The sequence below is a fragment of the Carassius carassius genome, chromosome 8 (assembly GCF_963082965.1).
Source record: "Carassius carassius chromosome 8, fCarCar2.1, whole genome shotgun sequence".
Taxonomy (NCBI): domain Eukaryota; kingdom Metazoa; phylum Chordata; class Actinopteri; order Cypriniformes; family Cyprinidae; genus Carassius; species Carassius carassius.
Genome location: NC_081762.1, coordinates 14,278,388 through 14,303,561, shown reverse-complemented (window position 1 = coordinate 14,303,561; position 25,174 = coordinate 14,278,388). Strand labels below are relative to the sequence as shown.

The 25,174-nt window shown below is 39.7% G+C and overlaps 1 protein-coding gene across 1 annotated transcript; it reads left to right on the top strand.

Annotated features, from left to right (window-relative positions):
• Positions 1-332: 332 nt before the first annotated feature.
• On the top strand, positions 333-24,904 carry ubp1 (upstream binding protein 1). The gene is made up of 16 exons (XM_059556304.1): positions 333-545; positions 5,114-5,265; positions 5,353-5,426; positions 6,910-7,015; positions 7,146-7,252; positions 8,471-8,623; positions 8,826-8,936; positions 9,794-9,907; positions 10,102-10,208; positions 10,288-10,342; positions 10,442-10,535; positions 10,920-11,010; positions 11,131-11,252; positions 13,940-14,082; positions 23,046-23,097; positions 23,202-24,904. The coding sequence occupies exons 1-16, from the start codon at positions 430-432 to the stop codon at positions 23,237-23,239; spliced, it is 1,635 nt and encodes a 544-aa protein (XP_059412287.1). The 5' UTR covers positions 333-429; the 3' UTR covers positions 23,240-24,904.
• Positions 24,905-25,174: the final 270 nt, after the last annotated feature.

The window sequence follows — 25,174 nt, the reverse complement described above, 5'->3', positions numbered from 1 at the left end:
CATTGCGTGTGAATGCGGTGACAGTCAACAGCGTCCTCCCACCCTGCTTTATATAATGGAAGATCGCATACAGATATGATGTGCTGCTGATGTATACGGCATAACACACGGGAGCTGGAAACAGATAATACACGAGGAGGTGTTGCGTGGAGGGTTGACTTGACTTCGCGACGCCTCACCTCACCTCGAGATTTGAGTTATTTCTCGCCTGTGTTACTGTGAAACTCAAGCAATGGCGAGGCACACGGCAGTCAGGGCTAGAGCCGTTTGTCCTGCTTTCAACAGCTAGCCTTCTGCGGGTGGCCACCTAACCAGCTCTAGTAGGACTAGCTGACTCCTGCGGCGACGCGAGCTCCGCGCAGGTGCTGTCTGTACGAGGCGAAGCTGGCGGCGCTGCGGTTAGAGTCGGAGGAGAAGGATCTGGGCGCCATGGCGTGGGTGCTGAAGATGGACGATGCGACCATCGAGTCTGGGCTTGTGCACGACTTCGATGCAAGTTTGTCTGGCATCGGCCAGGAGCTCGGGGCTGGCGCGTACAGCATGAGGTTAGAGCAACATGCAAACCGATCAGCAGCTTCCTAGGAGTCCCTGAGCCGGGGGCGATGCATCTGTGACGGCTAGCTAGTTGGCTATCTGTTTTGATCGCTGTGCTATATGGCGAACCTCAGGATTCCAGGCGGTTTGTGTTTATAGGTTTTAAAAAAAAAAATCATAATTTGATACTAATATTTACCATTTGGCCCTTCGCGAGATTGTTTTTGTCGTCCGCTGGATGCAATATGGCTATAAGACAGTTGCTATAGCTAACGTTAGCTCAAAACAATAGACAACGAGTTGCATCCTAATGTTATCTGACCATATTGAGAGCTAACGAGACCTTGCATTTGTTTTAATCTGGCTGTAGAGTGTTAATCAACATTCTCATGTTCCTTTCGAATAGCCATAACGTGGTTGCACTGAAACGATAACATGCGCGTTTGAAGTGATGTTACTTCCTGGAACACAGTGTTCTTTGAAATATGTTCTGAGACGCGAAATTAACAGTTATAAAGAATTAGTTTACGCTTTATTTGACGTTAAACGAATTGGGTTTAAATCTTATATCTTCGCATGTATTGTTTTAAAGGACATTAAACTGTTTCGTCAATAAAACGTTTAATGATTATAGAAATTGAGGCGAACGTTGAACTCCATTACGTCATATGATACTGCGCATAGAAGTTTTGATTACGTCATTGAGACTTAAACAGTTGATGCAATATTTAAGATGATGGTCATATCCTCGAGATAGTCGGTCTGCTTTTTCTGTGTACCTTTAAAATAAGGAAATTAAAGGTGAAGTGTATATTATATTTATTTTATAAAATATTCATATGTAGGCAAACAAGTCATTGGATAATTGATTCTCAAAAAAAATGTAAATACTGTGGCTCAACAGCACCTGCTCTACCAATGACACGATTCTGAGGGCGGGACTCTCTCATACTGACCAATGGCACACAGAGGAATTGGTTTAGGAAACCTGTTAGAAAAAGCCATAATTGTGGTAATGTTTGATTTTGTAGTTATAAAACCGTTATTCTAAATAACCCAAATAAAGGAAAAAAAACTAGGATCCTGCAGGCCCTTGCATCATATAACCAAATCAATTCCTGAGGGAACCTGTAGAGTGTGACAGTTGGGTTCTGGAAGTAAACCTATTCACTTTCTAATTTTTGGGGAATTTATTTTAAAAGATAACTAAACCTACTGTGAGCTATGAGGTTGTTAATTGTTAATAATCTGCATTGTTTTCAGTTTTAAAAATAATCATGTTAATCAGTGAATTTCTGGTGGAAAACTACATGAAGAGATTCTGCAAAGAAAGGTCTACCAGTCAATGAATCGAAAGCAGAAAATCACACCAAAAGATATTGCGCCCACCCACTCCCATGTAGCACTGAGAATGACATAAGTGTCAGCCTCCCTCCCTCATAATTTGTATTAAAATAACGGAAAAAAAAATATATCACACACACACACATCCAAAAGTGCATTTTCTGTTGGTTAAAGTATAGCAACAACATGTAGTCACTAAGAGGCTAAGTAACTGGAAAAGAAATCCCCGATGCGTTCCCATTGTTTTACCTTCTATAAACATTTATTGACCTCATGTAACAAACTGCTTATATAAGTAAAAGGACAATTAAGAAGGATTAAAAACATCTAGAGTGGTCCACAGAAATTGAGCATTTCTTGCTACTCCCACATCTGTCAAACAGGAAACGCACACAGAGAAATATCCTCTTGCACCCATGTGACCAAACAGTTGGAAATGCTTAATCACAATATAAAATAAAAGACAAGCATTTACTGCACCTACATCAACTTTCAGGTTGGCCTGACATCAGAACTAAACAGCTCTATTTTGCTTAAAAATAACATGGTCCACCTTTACTGTTGGGCTTATTTTTTTTAGAAATACTATTGGAAAATATTATTTTATGTTTTTTAATCTTGTTTTCAGGTGCTACTAATATTATTATAGCTGTTTGTTATTAAGTTGAATCTGACCAGAATCAATCTGTCCAAAACATCACACTCTACAATTTATTCATAGTTATATATTGTTTTTTTCATGAGTTTCGACTGCATGCCAGGTGCTGCAGCATCCACAGCATTTGAAGAGGCAAACCACAATCCCCCTGCATACGTCACAGTTTCATTGGGCTATTAATGATGGAGAATATTTAAACTATATTTCGCTTTTAAAAATCACCAGCAGCCTTCGCTATTCCCATTTGGCCACAAAGAGTTTGAAATGTGTTCACTGCGTGATAGGAATACACATGCGCCTGAGGTCAGGTTCCATGGAACGATTACTCTGGGATGTGGTGGGCTTCTGGAGGTTGTGGTGGAAAGAGCAACATCAGCACTTTCCCTGGAGTGCTGTTATTCTGCAAGTGTCAGAAATACTCTGTGTGAGAGAGTATAGTCCGAATCAGTGGTTGAGTTTACATTCTGTGGAGGATTTGTTAGTGGTGGGAGCGCTGTAGTGTGAGACATCGGGAAGAGGGCTGTTCACATGCTCTCCCTCCGTGATATCAAGTTTCTTGTTACTCTTCCAGCTCCCTGCAGATTTGCAGTTGACAGTTCTCTATTGGTGTTAGAGGACCAGACAGTGCTTTTGGGTCACTGAGGCATAACCTGACCAAAGACTTTCGGTTAAAACATGTTATTTGACTGCTATTTAGTTATTTTTAAACATTTTAATCACATTTTTGCAGACACCATTGTCTGTTACTCATTTTATGACACTGTCCTGATTTACTATCACTAGATTTTATATAGGAATTTCTTAATGGATTTTTTATTATTATTGTATATAGTAAGAGTTTATTGTTTGTCATTGTATTTTATTACATTTAAATCAACTAATTGTAGTTTTCATTGTATTGTTTTTCATCCATTTAGACAAAATAGCATAAATGTGTTATATTGGCCATTAATTGTTGCCCAGAAAATTCAGTAATTATTGGTTAATCAGTATCAGGCAGAATTGGTATTAATGTTGCAAAATAATAAATTGTGTATTTTCTTTAAAAGACTAGTTCATTTAAAATGGTTCCATGACATACATTTTTTTTTCAAATAAATACAAAATTACTTGTACTTTCTGATTTAATGAGGTCATGAAACCTGCATGCATGATTATAAAAGAGTGATCAAAATGCTTTAAATGAATTTAAAATTAACTGTAACATGTCACACTGCAGGCAGCTGCTCTTATATTTATAAATGTTATGAGATATGGACGGGAATATGAAATTTTCTTCATTTGTAGTTTGCCGTTGTTTTCAATGAATTGGGTGAGATAAGTTCCAGTACCAGATATCATGGAGATATGCTTATTATTTTCCTGCTGTGTCTGTAAGTCAGTGCTGTGACGGGGTGCTAATGTGATGTTTTCGTGTTGCGTTTGAGGTAACTGAGGGTGTGAGATGCTGATTTTCTAACTTGCGAGCATGTGGAATGAGCGGCTGTGGAACGGAATGTTACAGTGGAGCTGCTCATATTTCAGAAAACACTTGCAGATTGGTGGGCAGGATGGATCCTGTTACAAACACGTCATGTCAAACAGACTGCCAGCTAACTGACTCAGCGTCTTTAGCTGTCACTGCACTGACCTGATACATACCGCCTGTATGTGTGTGAGTGTGGAAAAGCTCAGAGCCATGGCCTAATAGATAAAATAGAATAATATTTTGGGCTAAATATTGTTTAAGTTAATTGTTCATTGTTAATTGTTTGGTATTGTGTACATATTACTATAAATAATTTTGGGGTCAGTAAGATTATTATTATTATTACTTTTTGTGCTGTTTTTGAAGGAAGTCTGTTATGCTCAAAGCTGCATTTGTTAAAAATAAAACCGTAAAACTGTGAAAATATTATTACCATTTAAACTAACTTTTCTATTTGAGTATTGTTTTTATAAATATAATTTATTCCTGATGGCAAAGCTGAACTTTTAGTCTTCAGTGTCACATGCTCTTTCAAAAATCATTCTAATATGCTGATTTGGGGCTCAAGAAACATTTCTTATTGTAATGAATAAGTTTGGGGGGAAACAGCATTTATTTGAAATAAAAATGTTAACATAATAAATGCTTTACTGTTATTTTTGAACACTTAAATCCATCCTTGCTGTATTGTTTTGTTAAAAAAAAATAAAAAAATCACACTTACCCCAAACGTTTGAGCAGTATTTTAATCTTTTTAATAATACATAGTAAGTAAATGTTATTTATATAGGACATTTAAACATAGCAAAGCTCTCCAGAGTGCTGAACAAAGAAAAAGAAAGTTAAAGACCAAGCAAAACATAAAACATATCTGCCTTTTTTTGTTTTGTTTTTATTTCCTCGCAGTCTGATGAGAAAATGTCTCCGTATGTTTGTGGTTCAGAAGTATGCAAGAGCAGTCATGTGTCTTTGGGTGTAAGCAGACGGGGGCTCCCCATATGCCTGTTTCCGTGACAACCATTTCCATACTGATGGGAGAGGTTCTGTGGTTCTAACCGACATATTTCGTAACTTCCGTTTCTCTTTGTGTGTGTGTGTGTTTTCCTCAGTGACGTGTTGGCTCTTCCAATCTTTAAGCAGGAAGATGTTAGTGTTCCTGTGGAGTCTGACACCAAGAATCCTCCGTTTCAGTATGTGCTGTGTGCCGCCACGTCCCCTGCTGTTAAACTGCACGAGGAGACACTCACCTACCTAAACCAAGGTATGCTTTTCATTAACTAGATTTCTTTCTCTATTCCTTAGAGAATACCAAAATATTCAGTAACACGCTTCCCCTCTCCCTCTGTAGGCCAGTCGTATGAGATCCGATTGCTTGATAATAGGAAGATAGGGGAGATGCCTGAACTCAACAAGACTGTTAAGGTGAGAGATTGTGTGTGTTTTATCAGTGCTGTGCACTTGTGGTTTTGTGTGGTGTGGCTCCTGCACTGGTATTCAGTGAATCTACAGCCTCTTGGGAAAATTAATTATTTTCTAAGTTGAGAGTTTGCCATATAAATTGAAATAGGAAAGGAAAAAAATTTACGATGAAATTTGTTCTACAGAATAGTTCAAATCAACTGGTAAACCCGTAAGATCTTTGTTCATCTTTGGAACAAATGAAGATATTTTTGATGAAATCCAAGAGCTTTCTGACCTTCCCATAAGACGGCAATGCAAATGACATGTTCAAGGTCCAAAAGGTAGTAAAGAGTGGTTTAACCATAATTTTATGAAGTTTCATGAATACTTTTTGTGCACAAAGAAAACAAAAATAACCCCTTTATTTAACAATTTCTTCTCTTCCATGTGAGTCTTTCGAAGTGCATTCATGTGTAGCTCTGAGGGTCAGAAAACTCTGATTTCATAAAAAATATCTTAATTTGTTTTCTGAAGATGAACGAAAGTCTTTCACCTCTTTTTCTTACCTTCACACCAGATGCGACTTGTGCGAACATTTTGACTTTACTCGCTTCATTCGCGCGTGAAATGCACTTCACAACATGCTTGAATTCGTGTCATGGGAGGGGCTTCTGCCAGTTGAGTTCACGCAGCATTGTAATTTCAACCACCATTTATTCTGATTATTTTCTAAATATTATTGTTATCGTGTAATGAAATTTAATTTTAATTTTACGCGATCAGTGGGAGCTCAGTGCTCATGTTACCGATGAGAGCAGGCTAGGCTCGGCTAGTCCTTCTGACATTTGCTGCTGGCTCTGATGTCTCCTTTGTGGTTAAACACAAAATATAATCCCTCCATTGTTGTTTCGGATTTTGGCGCTTGCTACGTCGTAATCACGTAACTACTAGAGAAAGCTCCTGATTAGTTAACGCGGCGCAAATTTTCGCCAAAGTTCAGATTTTTCAACTCGTGCAACTCAAGCGTTAGACGCGTCAAAACACCCGAAAAACTCAATATGCGCCGCAGGGTGTCTATTAATGTCTTTGCATTGACTTAACATATACATCACTCATGCTTAACACTTCATTCACGTCTGGTGTGAACGCACAATTACAGGTTTGGAACAACATGAGGAAGAATAATTATTCTAACATTTTTGAGTGAACTAACCCTTTAAGTTATTTGTGAACTGTGTTTACTGGCACAGTTTTGTAATGGCATTATGTCCATTCATCCGTAAACATTATTATTATTAATATTATGAAATAATATTAAATTACATTTTTTATGTAGATTCAACATCTTTACATTCAATTCCGGCAGCAGCATCGCAACTAAGATAAAATGTCATTTGTTTTGCCATGGGGATTCAGCAGTGCAGGAAGGACGGGTATGATTTATGGCTCTTTAAGAGTGCTGCTTGTTCTGATGGTTTTGTGTTTGGTTTGGGGTGAATTATAGAGTATAGTTAGGGTGGTTTTCCATGACCGAAGGCTTCAGTACATGGAGCACCAGCAGCTGGAGGGCTGGAAATGGAATCGGCCCGGCGACCGCCTCCTCGACATCGGTGAGAGTTTGTGTTTACTTGAGTTTGCTGCTATCAATTTGCTCAGTCTTCTTGATTCACCAGGTAAATAGTATCAAAGCAGCATGAAGCCGCGTCATGTCCTTTACAGTGCGTCATGTGTTTGTTACAGATATCCCCATGTCAGTTGGCATTACTGAGCCCTGCACACACCCGTCACAGCTAAACGCTGCAGATTTCCTCTGGGATCTCTCCAAGCGAGCGTCTGTGTTTGTGCAGGTAAACCCAAATTTAAGATTAAACCACTAACAAGCAGCAATGTTGTTATAGTTTAAAGGTTACAGAAATATACCACAGAGTTTCAGTTTGAAATGACATTTCCAAATAGCTCTTAGAGCAGCCTAATGTATGATGTACAATGTTGCAACAAGTGTAATTAAACATTACGGGCATAATGCATAATATGCGTAATATGTGCATAATATTTTGCATATACCTGTTGATCATTAACAAGAAAATTAACAGTTGGGAACGACACTATTTTACAACCAGTTTTACACATTTTAGGACTTTTTCAATGTAAGCATACTTGATTTGTAAATGGGTTGGACAAAATATTATTTTTTATTCTAATATCAGAATTGCATTAGACTTTGCACTGTAATTGCAGTAGACCTGTTGCTGTTTTAATATATTATTAATATTAACTTGTGTATATATAAGCAATTATTTCTGTCTGTTTACTTGAATATTTATATTAATATATATATATATATATATAATATATACATATACACACGATTACTCTAATAAGAAATACCTTAACATTATAATTCATTTATTTTAATGTAATTTAATATTTAACATTTTAAAATAAGTGCGTGTTCAATGTTCTGTGTATATTACATTAAAATACATTTATATTGCATTCAATTATTAAAATAATTTTACCATTATAATACTGTATTTAGAGCTGTTTGCTCTTAAATGCTTCTCTGTGGTACTTCCTTATACTAGTTGCCCCTCTATAACATTACTAATTATGTTTCTGCTAAAATTGAGCACATAAATGTGCAGTTGAGCATTCACTGGTGTATAATACATCAGGTCAATATTAAAATCTGGATGTCGAGATCGTAACAGCTGATTTCTGTTGTTAATGGATAGAACATACCTGAAGCACAATCTCATTGGCCAGAAATTCTTTCTCACACTCAAATGAGCTATGTAGATGTTGTGCCAATAGCGTCAGACATGTTTGAGATGATCTTAAAGTCCCAGACATGTTGGAGAGAGTGATTAGGGCTGCTAGCTCTTTGACATTATCTCTTGACCTTAGAGTCAAGTTTCCAACATCTGAATATCATTCCAGTTGATTAAAAACCTATCTGGCACATCCTATTCTGTGCAATGGATGCCAAGGATCTTCTCAAGAGTGCTTCAGGAACCGATCATGTGTTCCACATTAATTATCTTTCCTTCCTTCCCTTATTGAAGGTTCATTGCATCAGTACAGAGTTCACCCCGCGGAAACATGGTGGAGAGAAAGGAGTTCCGTTCCGGATCCAGATTGACACTTTTAAACAAAATGAAAGTGGAGAGTACACAGAGCACCTGCACTCTGCCAGCTGCCAGATCAAGGTCTTTAAGGTGATGCCACATGCATTCAAGCATCTATTAAATGCAAGGAAATATCTGTGGTGTTTAGTTGAAGATTGCAGATCAGAATCCATTTCACCCTTGTGTTTCCTATATTGAATGCTAAATGGGTATGTTTTGAAGCATTAATATTAATGTGACATTGAAGTCTTTAGTATGTATTGAACTGTAACTCATGCTGTCCTATTAACAGCCAAAGGGAGCAGACAGAAAACAGAAAACAGACCGAGAGAAGATGGAGAAAAAGACTGTGCAGGAGAAAGAAAAATATCAACCCTCTTATGACACCACTATTTTGTCAGAGGCAAGAATATTCAAGTATTTTTTTGTTTTGTTTTGACAAGTATTAATACTGACACTAGTGGTTGACTGATATATCGTCTGATAAGTTTTTCTGCTTGGCCGATGCTCGAGGCAGGACTTTTATTTTGAAGGTGCTGAGAGTGGCAGCGTCTGAGCACACAGTGCAGAGTAAAAAATATATAGACTATCTGCCCCCCCCCCTGCTTTCCAGGATATCGGAGGTTAAAAAACCAATATTGGTTGACCACTAACTGACATCTATTGACATGAATAGAGCATTACATAGAAAAGAAAAAAACTACTACTAGTTACTAATTGTAAAAATAGCCTCTTTATAGATGTATATGTCACGTTTGATTAATTTAGGCTGATAATCTCATATTTTAATTTAGCTTTTATTTTGCTGTTTGAATTTTAATTTTGGTTTGTTTTTACTTCTGTTTTCTAAATATTTCTGTTCATCTTTGGATTAGTTTTAGTATTTCCACTTATTATATTTCATTTAGTTGCCAAGGCAACATTTCATATTTTCATTTAAGTTTTTATTTTATTATTTATTTATTTTTTCATTTAATATATGTAGTTCAATGAATTTTAACTCTTTCAATGAACCAAACTTTTTCAAGTCTTGGTTAGAAATATGCTTAAAAAAACTGAAATGATTGATGTTGAGGAACAACATTCCTTCCATTTTATCACCTATAACTAGCAAAATCATGGTTAATGGTTATAACTAATTAGCTGTTGAATGTTTTACATAAACTTCCTGTTTCAGTAGGAAGAACATCAACACAGGTCAGAAAACTGACCGTATTCAAATTTACGTGTCTGTTTTTTCACTGTGGTTTGTTTGTGCAGACTCGATTGGAGCCTGTGATTGAGGAGGCTGTAGAACATGAGCTAAAGAAATCCAGCAAGCGGACACTTCCTGCAGACTGTGGCGATTCCATCGCCAAAAGCAAAAGAGGAAGTGTAAGTGACAACTTGCCTCTTTTGCGTTAACGGCTCACTCATTCTAAACTCCCAAACATGGTTCATATTTGTTTTTAGATCAGTGTCCTTCATCAGTGTGTGGCGGTCATACATTAGTCTGACATCAGAATTCAGTTTTGTTTAGGATCACTTTGGACTTTTACTCACATATCTCTCTCTTTCTCTCTTTGTAGTGCTCTCCATGGCCAGATAATGCATACGTCAACCCCAACACAGCAGCTACACCGACCTTCACCTCCAGCACACACACCTACAGCAGTAGCAGCACAGTACCAGACAGGTGACACACTCATGTTTCTTATACATTGTGCCATGAATCACAGATACGCTTTACCTAATGCTTGTACTTTTGTTCTTAGTGAGTCCTCTTCACCTAACCATCAAGGGGATCTTGTTTGCCTCATGTCTATGGAGGTTTGTACATGTTTGTATCTCAAATCTTTACTAAATTGCCTTAAAAGATGCACATTTGTTTCTCTGTTGCATCTGAAAAAAATCAATCTCATTTTGCAGTCTCTGAGTCCCACAGCATCTATACAAGACACACAAAAGTGGCTGCTTAAGAACAGATTTAACTCATACAGTCGTATCTTCACCCATTTCTCAGGTATTTACACAGTTTCTGTTGCAAAGATTAAACTACACTAGGGCTGGGTAAATTATATCTGTATATGATAAATTGCAGTCTTCATTTGATTCAACCTGCTATCGATTCTTAGTTGTCCTCACAAGCTGTGTAAAATCAAACATACAGTGAAACAGTTGCCTAATATAATTTAAAAGAATCTCTTTCAAACACAATCAAATAGGGCATTAAAACTGAAATATGGAAATAGACTGAATCAGAATTTATTAGAATCTAGAGTTCTGAATCCGAATCCAATGGAAAAGGGAAATCTGTGTAATTATCCAGCCCTAACAGACACAGCATTAAACTATAAGTAGTTATTAATAAGACCAATTTGATATGATTGATTTTTTTTCATCGTAGGTTCTGATCTACTGAAATTAACTCGTGAGGATTTAGTCCAAATTTGTGGTGCAGCTGATGGAATCAGACTCTATAATGCACTTAAGTCAAGGTATGATTTAAAAAAAAAAAACAAGTGATGTTAATATATGATTGAGGAGTTTTCTTACCATTATAAATGTGTAAACTAAAGAATTCTGTTCACATTGTGTGTGTTTGTGTCCTTGTACAGAGCAGTGCATCCCAGACTCACAGTTTACGTGTCCCTGGAGGCGTCTCAGAGTGAGAGCCCTCTACTGGAGAAACGTGGCCACAGCAAAAACGGCAAACACAGCAGTCCAGCATCCATACCTGGTATATAAATATCAATTGTGGATACTTGCACAGCCATTCCTAACATACCACAGTCATAACAAATAAATAACATCTACTGAGTCACAACAACATACAATGCAGTTCAGCATTATTCAGTAGCACTGAATTGCTTGATCTATTGCATGAACCTTCATAACCTTTTCACCAAAGTAAAACAAATGGTGAATCAAAAGGTGTTCACTTCCTTTTTTGATACTCAATACCACATAATGTAAAAAGTGTAAGCTGCATGACTTTATCAAAATGTAATGTAGTGCTCTCAGATTGCCAGAGTTGTTGTTGTTTTTTTGTTTTTTTTGACGACATTAACAACTGTTGCTGTTTTATGTTGCCAATGTTAAATGCATTCACAATAATGAACATTTTTCAATCTAATAATTACTGAAACCCCCACAATCATACACATAGGGCTTATGTTACAATATTCAAACTAATACAAGATAAATTGTAGGGCGGACATGAGACAGATTAGCACAAATTAGCAATTCAGAAGTTGATAAATTCAGTACGTTTTTATTTTTTTATATTTAGAAATTAATTGCAAGAATGCAATAAATTGATTAAAATTGACAGTAAAGCTTTTAATGTTGTCACAAAAATGTATTTTGTTCTTTTATGAAAAGAATTACTGAAAAAGTCACTGACAGTTTACCTAAAAATATTGAGCAGCACAACGTTTTTTAAACATTGATAATAAGAAATGTTTCTTTGAATGATTTCTGATCATGTGACAATAACAAATGAAAATATTATCATAATCTATGACAAAAATACTATTTTAAACTAGGTTAGTGGATAATTCAGCAGCAAAAGATACTCTAGATTCAAGAAAAATCACAGGTGCGCAATCACTAAAATCTAGTGAAATATTTTATTTACAAATAAAAATGATTAAGTCTAAAATCTGCTAAAATGTTACACATTGCTCTTTGTATTGTTGTAAAATACATTCATGAAAAACAAGTATATGCATTTATATAGAAATCTAAAAGACATTTATTTTAAATGTATAGCATAGTAATAAAGGCAGCAACATATGATAGATAGGATGGAAGAAGAAAGGCTATTAAAAATCTTTGTGCAGAAAAGTACAGAGTGTTTATGCTAGGGCTGAAACGATTCCTCGAGTAACTCGATTACAAAAAATGATCAAGGCAAATTCCTCTGCCTCGAAGCCTCTTTTAATTTATTTTAAATCTCATGTCAGGTTCTTTCGCAATGATTTTTTTAATGTGACACAACGCGTTTACGTCACCCACAAAGCGGAAGGAGACACAAGCGCTGCGTCCGAAGTCGCATACTGCAAGGAGTCAGCAGTGTTTTGATTTAAGGGCGCGGGCAAACGTAAAGAGAACGTCGTGATGCGTGTCCATTGCAAGATAGAGCTGGCATACCACAACTAGGGCCCTATGATTTCCGCGATGCAGAAAACGCGGAGGGAATCGCGGAATCCAGTCATAAAAACGGATTTTACAGTTTTACGTGGAGTGGCACGGAAATTGGCCAAATTTTGAATTAATCAAAAATAGGTCATTGCACTTACATCAAATCACTATATGGACTAATATCTGTAAATATTAAGCCGGAAAAGTCTATTTAAATGTGAATCCTGCATGTTCTGTTCGTCTCTGTTAATGAATGGAGCAGAAGCGCGTCTTCATTCATTAAACACACTGAAGCGCGCGTGACGCTCCGGTGATTTCAGCGTTTGCTGTCTCGCTAAATATGACGTGAACACATGAACAACATCTCTAGAACTGCTCTGACAGTCACTTCATGATCATTTGACCATTTGACTTGAGTAAAACTAGCGTCACATCACATACACAGAACTGTAAAGGTACGTCAACCCGTCTAAATAAAAGTCCGGTTTAGTTTAAAGATAATTATTTGCCAGAGATGTATTACTATTGTTCAGCCGAATGTACATAGCCTACTACTAAAAAAAAAATCAAACATTATTTTTTTTAAGGTTTAATCACACAACATTTCTTCCATGTTTTATTTTTAATAGTAAATCCCCTTTGTTTACCAAAAAGTTAAGTTTGCTTAATTTTCAATAATTAAAAGGTAAATTAAATTAATGTTTTATGTGTTTAATGTGCATCTCAGAAAATGCTTTATTTAAAACCCCAACTGAATGGCACTTAAATGCACTTAATTCATCTGTCAACTTTATTGTCATTGTTCACAGTACAAGTACAGACTGAGAAACAATGGGTACTAATTAAATGTTTATTTTTGATGTATGCATTGCATTCTATGCATTTAAAAAGTAAAAATATTTTTTTTCTAAAAAAGGAAACTTAGTTGTTCATTTTAAGAGACCCAGGAGTCTTATTTTCTCTTGCATAATTAACATTGCACTTTAATTAAGCAAAAACAAATTTTATCCGATAACTCGATTAATCGATGGAATTTTTGGTAGAATACTCGATTACTAAAATATTCGATGGCTACAGCCCTAGTTTATGCACAACCTGTGTGCAGAATGACGAGCTTGAAACTTGCAAAATTCCATCATGTTTGTCTTTCATTAAATAGGTCGCACCCTTTCTGTTTGTATTCTTTTGGTTCTGAGGATGTAATATGTTTTTATTTAGGTCAGTCCTCTGTGAAATCTACAATCATTGTTGGTCTTGTTTTAAAATGTGTCTGTGTTTTAGTTTACCACGCTCTTTACCTTGAGGAGATGACCGCTTGCGAGCTAACTAGGAAAATCTCGAGTGTCTTGGCACTGCCGCTGTCCCACATCAACCAAGTCTACAAACAGGGGCCCACAGGGATACACATACTACTCAGCGACCAGGTAAACACAGACCTACATCACAGATTCATGCAGCCAGAAACAGTCTCTTCTCTTTCCCGGTTATCAGGTAGCGGTAATAAGTTGGCCAACTGTGGCTGCTCATTTGAATAATGTTTTGCATCATGCCACAGATAAAACACACTTTGTTGTAGACTTTTTCTTCTGCTGTTATCATTTGGCATGAATAACTGGATCATGTAGGTGAAGGACATCATGTGACAGATTTTTCTAGTGAATGATAATGCCATGTAATAATGGAACAGAGTGCAAATTACACTCATCAAGGCTACATTTATATTACAAATTTAAAATATCACTTTTCTATTTTAAAATGTATTCCTATAATGACAAAACTGTATTTTCAGCAGCTATTACTCCAGGCTTTAGTGTCACATGATCCTTCAGAAAAAAATTAATATCTCTCTCTCGCTCTCTCTCTCTCTCTCTCTCTCTCTCTCTCTCTCTCTCTCTCTCTCTCTCTCTCTCTTCTCTCTCTCTCTCTCTATATATATATATATATTCAACCGAACTAAATGAGAGAGAGAGAGAGAGACTACTGATTTCTGCTAGTCAATTTCCTATTTAAAAAAAACTTGAGTTACTCAACTACTCGTGGTTCATACTACTGTAAATTAAAATACATGAAATAGTTATCAATAAATGCTTTTTAATTAATAGCCTAATGCAAAAATTACAAATGTAAATTGTAAACTTTATAATTATGACATGACATATTTAAATTGTAACAACCAGTATTTGTATCTGTAACAATCCCGAAATTATTTGTTTCTGCATTCGGATAGAACATCGTACAGTTACTTGATAAGACTGTTACGGCTGGCAGCTATGTCATCCTGTAGCCCAAGACCGGTTGCCCACTGAAGCTAAGTAGGGCTGAGACTGGACAGTACCTGGATGGGAGACCTCCTGGGAAAACTAGGTTGCTGCTGGAAGTGGTGCTAGTGAGGCCAGTAGGGGGTGCTCACCCTGTGGTCTGTGTGGGTCCTAGCGCCTCATTGTAGTGATGGGGACATTATACTGTCAACAAGCACCGTCCACCGAGTAGACATTAAACCGAGGTCCTGACTCTCTGTGGTCATTAAAAATCCCACGATGTCTTTCGAAAAGAGTAGAGGTGTGACCTCGGATCCTCTGACCATCATGGCCTCCTAACAATCCCCATATCTGCTGATTGGCTTCATCACTCTGGGCATTCTGGCGCACTATGGCTGCCGTCGCATCATCCAGGTGGATGCTGGGGGGTTGAGGAGATATACCCCCTTTTATGTAAAAGCGCTTTCAGTTCTTAGAAAAGCGCTATATAAATGTAAAGAATTATTATTATTATTGTTATGAATATTATTTTTTCATAGTTATCACTGAACAAGTATGCCATGTTAAACTAAAATAATTATTAATTTCTAAAAATATATTAGGGATGCACGATCATGATTTTTCATGGCCGATTGCGATACCGATTTCTGATTTTTTTTTTTTTTTTTTTTTTTTTTTTTATCTTTAAGCAACAAACAAGAAAGAAGGAAAGTGTGCATAAACAAGATGTTTATTTGGTATTTAATAGGCCAAACTGGCTTTTGGCTATTGAAAACAACAACCGTAACCATCTGAAATTAACGGCAATAACTGCACAGTAAGTAGCCTACATTCAACACAAACATAGATGGTACAGACATCAGCCTTTAGCTTTTGTTTTTGAATTGGGTTGAAACTACATAGAACTGGCCTTAAATTAAAAGATGAACTGTGACCATGTGAAATTAAAGGCAATAACTGCATAGTTCTACAGTCCAAGCAACACAATCAACACACATTCAGTAAGATGTTTCTTAATCAGCTTTCAGTATTTGTATTAGTTTTTAAATTTGCTTTTAAATAAAAAAAAAGGTCTTTACCAGTGAGACTAAATAAAAGTATGCTATATAAATACATTATTCCAAAATGTTAAAATCAAATAATGTTGGTGCGAATAAAACAAAGATGCAAAAAGTATTTCATTCATCCAATAAAAAAAATAAAAAATTAGGGTAATGATTCACATATTTTTTTACTTGAGCCATCCATCCATCTTCTTCCGCTTATCCGGGGCCGGGTCGCGGGGGCAGCAGTCTAAGCAGAGAACCCCAGACTTCCCTCTCCCTAGACACTTCCTCCAGCTCTTCTGGGGGGACACCGAGGCGTTCCCAGGCCAGCCGGGAGACATAGTCTCTCCAGCGTGTCCTAGGTCTTCCCCGGGGTCTCCTCCCAGTGGGACGCGCCCGGAACACCTTCCCGGGAAGGCGTCCAGGAGGCATCCGGAACAGATGCCCGAGCCACCTCAGCTGACCCCTCTCGATGTGGAGGAGCAGCGGCTCTACTCTGAGCTCCTCCCGGGTGACTGAGCTTCTCACCCTATCTCTAAGGGATCGCCCAGCCACCCTGCGGAGAAAGCTCATTTCGGCCGCCTGTATCCGGGATCTTGTCCTTTCGGTCATGACCCAAAGCTCATGACCATAGGTGAGAGTAGGAACGTAGATTGACCGGTAAATCGAGAGCTTCGCCTTGCGGCTCAGCTCTTTCTTCACCACGACAGACCGGTACATCGACCGCATTACTGCAGAAGCTGCACCGATCCGTCTGTCAATCTCCCGTTCCATCCTTCCCTCACTCGTGAACAAGACCCCAAGATACTTAAACTCCTCCACTTGAGGCAGGAACTCTCCACCAACCTGGAGTGGGCAAGCCACCCTTTTCCGACTGAGGACCATGGCCTCGGATTTGGAGGTGCTGATTCTCATCCCAGCCGCTTCACACTCGGCTGCAAACCGTCCCAGTGCATGCTGAAGGTCCTGGCTTGATGAGGCCAACACGACAACATCATCCGCAAAGAGCAGAGACGAAATCGTGTCGTCACCAAACCTGACCCCCTCCGGCCCCTGGCTGCGCCTAGAAATTCTGTCCATAAAAATCATGAACAGAACCGGCGACAAAGGGCCGCCCTGCCGGAGTCCAACACGCACCGGGAACAAGTCTGACTTACTGCTGGCAATACGAACCAAGCTCCTGCTCCGGTCGTACAGGGACCGGATAGCCCTTAGCAAAGGGCCCCGGACCCCATACTCCCGGAGCACCCTCCACAGGCCGCCGCGAGGGACACAGTCGAATGCCTTCTCCAAATCCACAAAGCACATGTGGACTGGTTGGGCAAACTCCCATGAACCCTCCAGCACCCTGTAGAGGGTATAGAGCTGGTCCAGTGTTCCACGGCCTGGACGAAAACCACACTGTTCCTCCTGAATCCGAGGTTCTACTATCGGCCGGATTCTCCTCTCCAGTACCCTGGCATAGACTTTCCCAGGGAGGCTGAGAAGTGTGATCCCCCTGTAGTTGGAACACACCCTCCGGTCCCTCTTCTTAAAAAGAGGGACCACCACCCCGGTCTGCCATTCCAGAGGCACCGTCCCCGACTGCCACGCGATGCTGCAGAGGCGTGTCAGCCAAGACAGCCCCACAACATCCAGAGACTTGAGGTACTCAGGGCGGATCTCATCCACCCCCGGTGCCTTGCCACCGAGGAGTTTCTTGACTACCTCGGTGACTTCAGCTTGGGTGATGGACGAGTCCACATCTGAGCCCTCAGCCTCTGCTTCCTCAATGGAAGACGTGACAGCGGGATTGAGGAGATCCTCGAAGTATTCCTTCCACCATCCAACGACATCCCCAGTTGAGGTCAACAGCTCCCCACCTTTACTGTAAACAGCGTTGGTAGGGCACTGCTTCCCTCTCCTGAGGCGCCGGACGGTTTGCCAGAATCTCTTCGAGGCTGACCGATAGTCCTTCTCCATGGCCTCACCGAACTCCTCCCAGGCCCGAGTTTTTGCCTCCACAACCACCCGGGCTGTAGTCCGCTTGGCCTGCCGGTACCTGTCAGCTGCCTCAGGAGTCCCACAAGCCAACCAGGCCCGATAGGACTCCTTCTTCAGCTTGACGGCATCCCTTACTCACCGGGTTCGGGGATTGCCACCTCGACAGGCACCGGAAACCTTACGGCCACAGCTCCGAGCGGCCGCTTCGACAATGGAGGTGGAGAACATGGTCCACTCGGACTCAATATCTCCAGCCTCCTCTCGGGATCCGGTCGAAGCTCTGCCAGAGGTGGGAGTTGAAGATCTCTCTGACAGGAGACTCGGCCAAACGTTCCCAGCAGACCCTCACAGTACGTTTGGGTCTGCCGAGTCTGTCCAGCTTCCTCCCACGCCATCGGATCCAACTCACCACCAGGTGGTGATCGGTTGACAGCTCCGCCCCTCTCTTCACCCGAGTGTCCAAGACATACGACCGGAGGTCGGATGAAACGACCACAAAGTCGATCATCGACCTACGGCCTAGGGTGTCCTGGTGCCACGTGTACTGATGGACACCCTTATGCTTGAACATGGTGTTCGTTATGGACAAGCTGTAACTAGCACAGAAGTCCAATAACTGAACACCGCTCGGGTTCAGATCAGAGGGGCCGTTCCTCCCAATCACGCCCCTCCAGGTGTCACTGTCGTTGCCCACGTGGGCGTTGAAGTCCCCCAGTAAAACGACGGAGTCTCCAGTCGGAGCACTTTCCAGCACCCCTCCCAGAGACTCCAAGAAGGCCGGGTACTCTGCACTGCCGTTCGGCCCGTAGGCACAAACGACAGTGAGAGACCTATCCCCGACCCGAAGGCGCAGGGAAGCGACCCTCTCGTTCACCGGGGTAAACTCCAACACATGGCAGCTGAGCTGGGGGGCTATAAGCAAACCCACACCAGCCCGCCGCCTCTCACCATGGGCAACTCCAGAGTGGTGAAGAGTCCATCCTCTTTCGAGGAGTGTGGTTCCAGAGCCCAAGCTGTGCGTAGAGGTGAGCCCGACTATCGCTAGTCGGAACCTCTCAACCTCACGCACAATCTCAGGCTCCTTCCCCGCCAGTGAGGTGACGTTCCACGTCCCTAGAGCTAGTTTCCGTGTCCAGGGATCGGGCTGTCGAGGCCGTTTGCAGTGCATTAGAACGTTGTTTTCAAGCTTCAAGCTTGTTCGTTTCAACTGGTACGGACCAAAGCAATCAGTGTGGTGTGAAAAGGAACCAAAAAAGCTGAAAAATGCTACAATGTATAATTGTTTGCCCTTGGTTCGGACCAAATGAATCGTGAGTTGTGAAAGCACCCTTATTTGTGCACCAGTACACCAACGGCTGATCGCTTCCTGCTATCTGTGCCTCAGACATGAAGCTCTGCATTTTCAGTGCAGAACAGCTGCCCGTGTCCTGCGAACAGATTTCGAAATACTTATACACAATTGACATAGCGAACCATTACAATGTAGTCTGTGCACGCGAGCGCACTTCCGGAAAAAATGGCCGAAAAAAGACCAAAAACCGGCCGATTGCCGATCGCGTATTTTAATCAAAAACAGGCCGGTTCCGATTTATGGCCGGTCAACCGGTGCATCCCTAAAATATATTTCAGTATCGGTATCAAATTTTCCTGTTGCGATTAATTCCTAATGCTTTTATCACGGTATTGAAATTTATTTTAAAAAGTGGTCATAATACAGTTTAACAGGTTAAATAACTTTATAACAAAAATAACTGAACATTTAAATACAATAAAGCAATACAGAAAAATATAAAAAGTTTTACACAGATTAAAGTGCAAAAGAACTATAAAGACCCATAGGTATAACTTTACAATAAGACCTCATTAGTTTACCATTAACATTCACAATGAGCAATAGCTACATTTGCTACAGAAGTTATTATTATTCTTTTTTTTAAATATAAGTCTTAATTCATGTTAGCTCATTAAGCAACACAGCTGCAACTTTTGATTTTAACGTGTTATTAAATATTTGAATACCTAAGATTAATAAATGTTCAGAAGAATTTTTCATTGGCAGTTTGTTAACTAATGAATTAACTAATGAAGCCCTAATGTAAAATGTGAATGAAGAAACACTTTCAAACAATATCTAGGGCATGTTTTTGTCCAGATTAAAATAATAAATAAAAAGTTTGAAAATAAATAGCCCATTTAGTCTAAATATTCAGGTATTGATGAACACCACGGCGAATCCACAAAATCTGAATGGCTATTTAAAATTATTTAAATATATATTTTTGAGAAGTAGCTCAGCTGCTTTGTTTATGGGGTTTCCAAAGTAACGGCTGCATTTTCTGCAGTTTAGCGCCATCTGCTGTCAGAGAGTGAATGTGCTTTCATTCAGCGCATCTCTTACTTGTTCCTCATGTGCTTCTCATTAGAGGATGACACGGGAGTGGATTTTCACTCCTGTCCCGTCCCACTCCCATAGAAAGAAATCTTGTCCCGTCCCACTCCCAGACCAAAGTTTAAAAAATAATCCCATCCCATCCCGCTCCTGGTAAATTGACTCCCACTCCCATCCCGCTCCTGTTTAAACTGACTCCCGCTCCTGTACCGCTCCCATATATTTTTTTTCTTCAATCAGTGTTAAGTTAATACATAGAATTTGATTTAATCTGCTCTCCATCCTGTTTTAGACCAGCTGCTGAGCCCCTGTTTCTAGATTTTCTCCAGAAAATGGAAGACAGCAAATGAAAGAAAAACAGTACATAGTTCACACCATGTCTACAATAGTTTAATAAACCCAAACAGCACATAAAGCTGCATTTTACTCATTTATTGTTGAGTAAACAATACATTTATAGTTTTTTTTAATTACATGTTAACGATTTTCATCAATTATGCTCTTGCATAATGAGTCCATCTTAGTTATATGTTGCTGTGTAGGAACAAAAGTGCATCTACATTTTCTGGATTGAGGGTAGAACGCCTCTCCTCTAATATCTTCCCGCAACACTGAAGCTACGATCAGAAGGAGTACTTGTTGCGGGGATAGCTAGCAGTCTCTTGGCAACTGGTACGAGCCCATCTGATATCTCCCGCCTAGGGATGGGACGATAACCGGTTTTATTGATAACCGTGATAAAATGTGCTGAAGGTTAGTAATATTTAAAAATGAATTATCATTAAAACCGTGTTTGATTATCGCGGTTTTAATAACTCACTATTAAATCATGTCCAGCCAGCAACAGTCTGACGCAAGCGCAGCGCACAATGTTTTTTTTGTTTTTTTTCGAGAAGGAATGGCGAAAGTCAGTGACTTTTCTATGCTTTTCTATGCTTCTACACTTTTCATTCTAAGGAAGGAAATGCCACAGAATTTAATCTTTCTTTAAATTAAGTGCATAGAGTTGCTTGTTTTATTAGTTGTTTGTTGATTATTAAATATAAAACTTGCTGAAATGTTTTCAGTGTGAGCATCAACTATTTTTGAACACTTTCATCTCGTTTCAACAAAACCGTGATAATATTGATAATCGTGATAATTTTAGTCACTATAATCGTGATAATAAATTTTCATACCGTCCCATCCCTACTCCCGCCAGACGTCAAGAAGACACTGGAAACGTGTCAACTTAGTGTCACTCATGTATTGCAGCACCAACTGGCGACCATGTCGTCTTTGCTATTGGTTGATTCCCGCTCCCGTCTGCTCCCGTTAACCATTTATCCTGTACCGTCCAAATCCCGTGATTAATAGCAAACATGACTCCCATCCTGCAGGAATCCCACGGGAATCCCGTGACCCGTGGGATTCCCGAAAAAATGTCAGCCTCTACTTCTCATGAGTGCTTGTTTACATCAGAGCTCACACACGTCTTTCAAGCAGCATACAGCGGTGTTGTGCATTTTTGACCAGTTGATAAGACAAATTATTCAGAATTTGGAATGCGTTTTAAGAATAATTTTCCTATGTATTTATTCACAGTATTTAAATGTGCCTACAATAACAATATCGTGCATATTCATTACCCCGAAAACCGGCACTACACTGTCTACTACTACACTGAAATAAAGTTGGCAGCAACTTGTGGTTACACGGACTTTAATGCATGCCCGGAGTAGTCGATTGTTTCCAACAGCGCCGACTAGTGGTTGAAGTAGTCTATGCAAGCCCTTATATATATATACCGTATTTTCCGAACTATAAGTCACACTTTTTTTCATAGTTTGGCTGGTCCTGCGACTTATAGTCAGGTGTGACTTATTTATCAAAATTAATTTACATGAACCAAGAGAAATGAACTAAGAGACATGAACCAAGAGAAAACATTACCATCTACAGCCACGAGAGGGCGCTCTATGCTGCGCAGTGCTCCTGTAGTCTACACTGAGCAGCATAGAGCGCCCTCTCGCGGCTAAGGACGGTGATGTTTTCTCTTGGTTCTAAATAAGTGAAGTGAAAGTAAAGTGAAAGTGAAGTGACATTCAGCCAAGTATGGTTACCCATACTCAGAATTTGTGCTCTGCATTTAACCCATCCGAAATGCACACACACAGAGCAGTGAACACACACACACACACTGTGAGCACACACCCGGAGCAGTGAGCAGCCATTTATGCTGCGGCGCCCGGGGAGCAGTTGGGGGTTCGATGCCTTGCTCAAGGGCACCTAAGTCGTGGTATTGAGGGTGGAGAGAGAACTGTACATGCACTCCCCCCACCCACAATTCCTGCCAGCCCGGGACTCGAACTCACAACCTTTCGATTGGGAGTCTGACTCTCTAACCATTAGGCCACGACTTCCCATCTAATAATAAATGCGACTTATAGTCCAGTGCGACTTATGTTTTTTTCCTCATCATGACCTATTTTTGGAATGATTCGACTTATATTCAGGTGCGACTTATAGTCCGAAAAATACGGTATATACATACATACAGCTACTCTTATAATAAAAAATACTGTAGCAACAAATGCTACAGACTGCACTTAACACTGATTTAAAATTTAGTCCTAAAGATCATTTTTTGGACAAACTTTTGTAGTGCGAAGAAGACCTTAGTTACTCAGATGTAACCTAATGTATAAGATAATGCCTTTTTTTGCTTACAGATGATTTATAACTTCCCAGATGAGAGCAGTTTCATTGTCAGCACAATACAAGGTAAAACATTTTCAAATAACAGAGCATCTATGACGGAAACATTTCATTAAACCCCTCACTGCTTTTCTTGTTCTCCAACATTTCTGTGACTTATTCATCCTCAGATGACACCAGTGATGGATTTCACCTAGTCCTGAAGTAGAGCTGCTGCAAGCAACGTGAAGCAGAGTGTGATGACATCTCAAGGCTCCATACTGCCATTCTTGAGCATTGAACATGTTCCCTCCATCCTCCTCTCTCCTCGTTGCCTCATCTCTCTCTCTCTCGTTCTTCACATGTCGCATGTCGGAGGAGAGAGAGATAGCTGGGGTTGGGCAGGGCCTCCTAACTGTTAGAATCTGACTTCAGTGTGTAAATTGTTTCATATTGAAAACACTTAAACTGATGCCAGTGTGTACGAGGGGTGGGCTTTTAAGTATGCGTGCGAGTGCGTTTTTAAAGGTTGAATCAGGAGGGATGGAGGTGGGCAGAAACCGCAAGGAAGTGGAGGAGAATTGTGACCACTTTTACTTCAGCATGATGTTTGTGGAAGAATCTGAGTATCTGGTGCCGCAATACATCTGTGCTCAGACTCTGTCCTCACTTTGCTAATTATGAACGTACAGTACTTACTTGAGTTTGTCTACGAGTTGTCAACCGTTTCGCTTCATGCCCCTTCGGATTGGCCTCCAGACGCCATCACAAACCCCTCGGTAGATAGTAATGACCTCTTTTACCAATGTGGGGAAACGTGTCCTGACTTAGGCATGCGCAGGACGTCTTTTATGTCTGTCTGGATGAAATAATTCCTTGAGTTTGAGTGCGGTGCCCTGCAGCTAACGTGAGGTTGTGAGACTCAAGTTTCGGCTGTATCCTACTTTTGTAGATGACATTGTCAATGCTGATGTCGTTTTCCAATTCCTCTCTCTAGACCAATCGTTTCTGGTGCCATTGTTTCTGTTGACTAGATTCTGTTAGTTTCTTAGCATTTATTTTGTACTTGGCGGGATGAATTAAGCGTCGCTTGGTTCCACATGTTTAGAATTAAATGATGGTTTTTAGATTATTGTGATTGTCGTGCTTCATATTCTCTGTGTCCTGGAACTGCATACCTGCCCTTTATAGTAGCTCCTGGCACAGATTATAACACGATTATTGATAAATGTGCACAATCACAAGCAGCTATAAATTAAATTTCCCATAATGCCTTTGCTTTCTATTATCTTAATTTTTTGACCTAGGACATGAGGTCGGCTGGTGCTTTTCTAAATGCACACGTGGTTTACTGTAAGCTGCTCCAGTTAAACCTAGCCATCATGGCTGCGGACAGCAAGCCTCTTTTTTTGTTCCTTCCTAAATAAAGACTGACTCCATAGGTCTTCTATCTCAGTAGTCATGTATTGGGCAGCTGTGCTTTGGCATGTACTGTGCTTATTATTGCCACTTTATAGAGGAGCATGGTTGTAAGAATGTTGACTCCTTTTAATTCTCATAAAAAGAAAAGAAAAAAAAAGGAATGACCAAGTCTGCACTGAAACTGATACCACAATGTAATGGATACTTAGCTGTTGTTGGATGCTCACTTAGACGTTTGGTGTACACAGTGTTTCCAGGTTGAACAAATGATCCAAGTCTAAATCCATGAAGAGGTGTGTTGTTCTCTTCCTCTGATCAAATGCTGTGGATCACCGGACTGTCCTCTTGTGTTTCCGTGATGATAATCATGGTGCCCTCATGTCACTGTCTGTCTAAAGAAGCCTCTCTTCCATAGGGGATGCTGAGATGTACACAATTAATGCCTGTACCAGAAATAAAAATAATTTTCATATATTGTCTCTGAAGTACTTCTATTGCGAAGTTAGAGGATAATTAATTTGATAGTTAATTATGTTTAAGGGAAACTGGGGTAAACTTTTTTTTTAAGCGTGAAGGATGTCTGCAATTAAATTAGAAGACATTCATAACATAGGAACATCGACAACCAAATGTAAAAAAAATTAATATGAATGTGAATTATTAATGCACATCTAATTTTGTAATGGTATTCATTTAATGGCAGAGCTATGATACATGGGGAAAATGCTTCAACTAATAATTC

Coding starts and splice junctions, on each gene's coding strand:
- ubp1 (XM_059556304.1), top strand. CDS start 430: ATGGCGTGGGTGCTGAAGATGGACGATGCGACCATCGAGTCTGGGCTT. Junction 10,343..10,441: donor TTTGCCTCATGTCTATGGAG/GTTTGTACATGT, acceptor CTCATTTTGCAG/TCTCTGAGTCCCACAGCATC. Junction 11,011..11,130: donor TATAATGCACTTAAGTCAAG/GTATGATTTAAA, acceptor GTCCTTGTACAG/AGCAGTGCATCCCAGACTCA.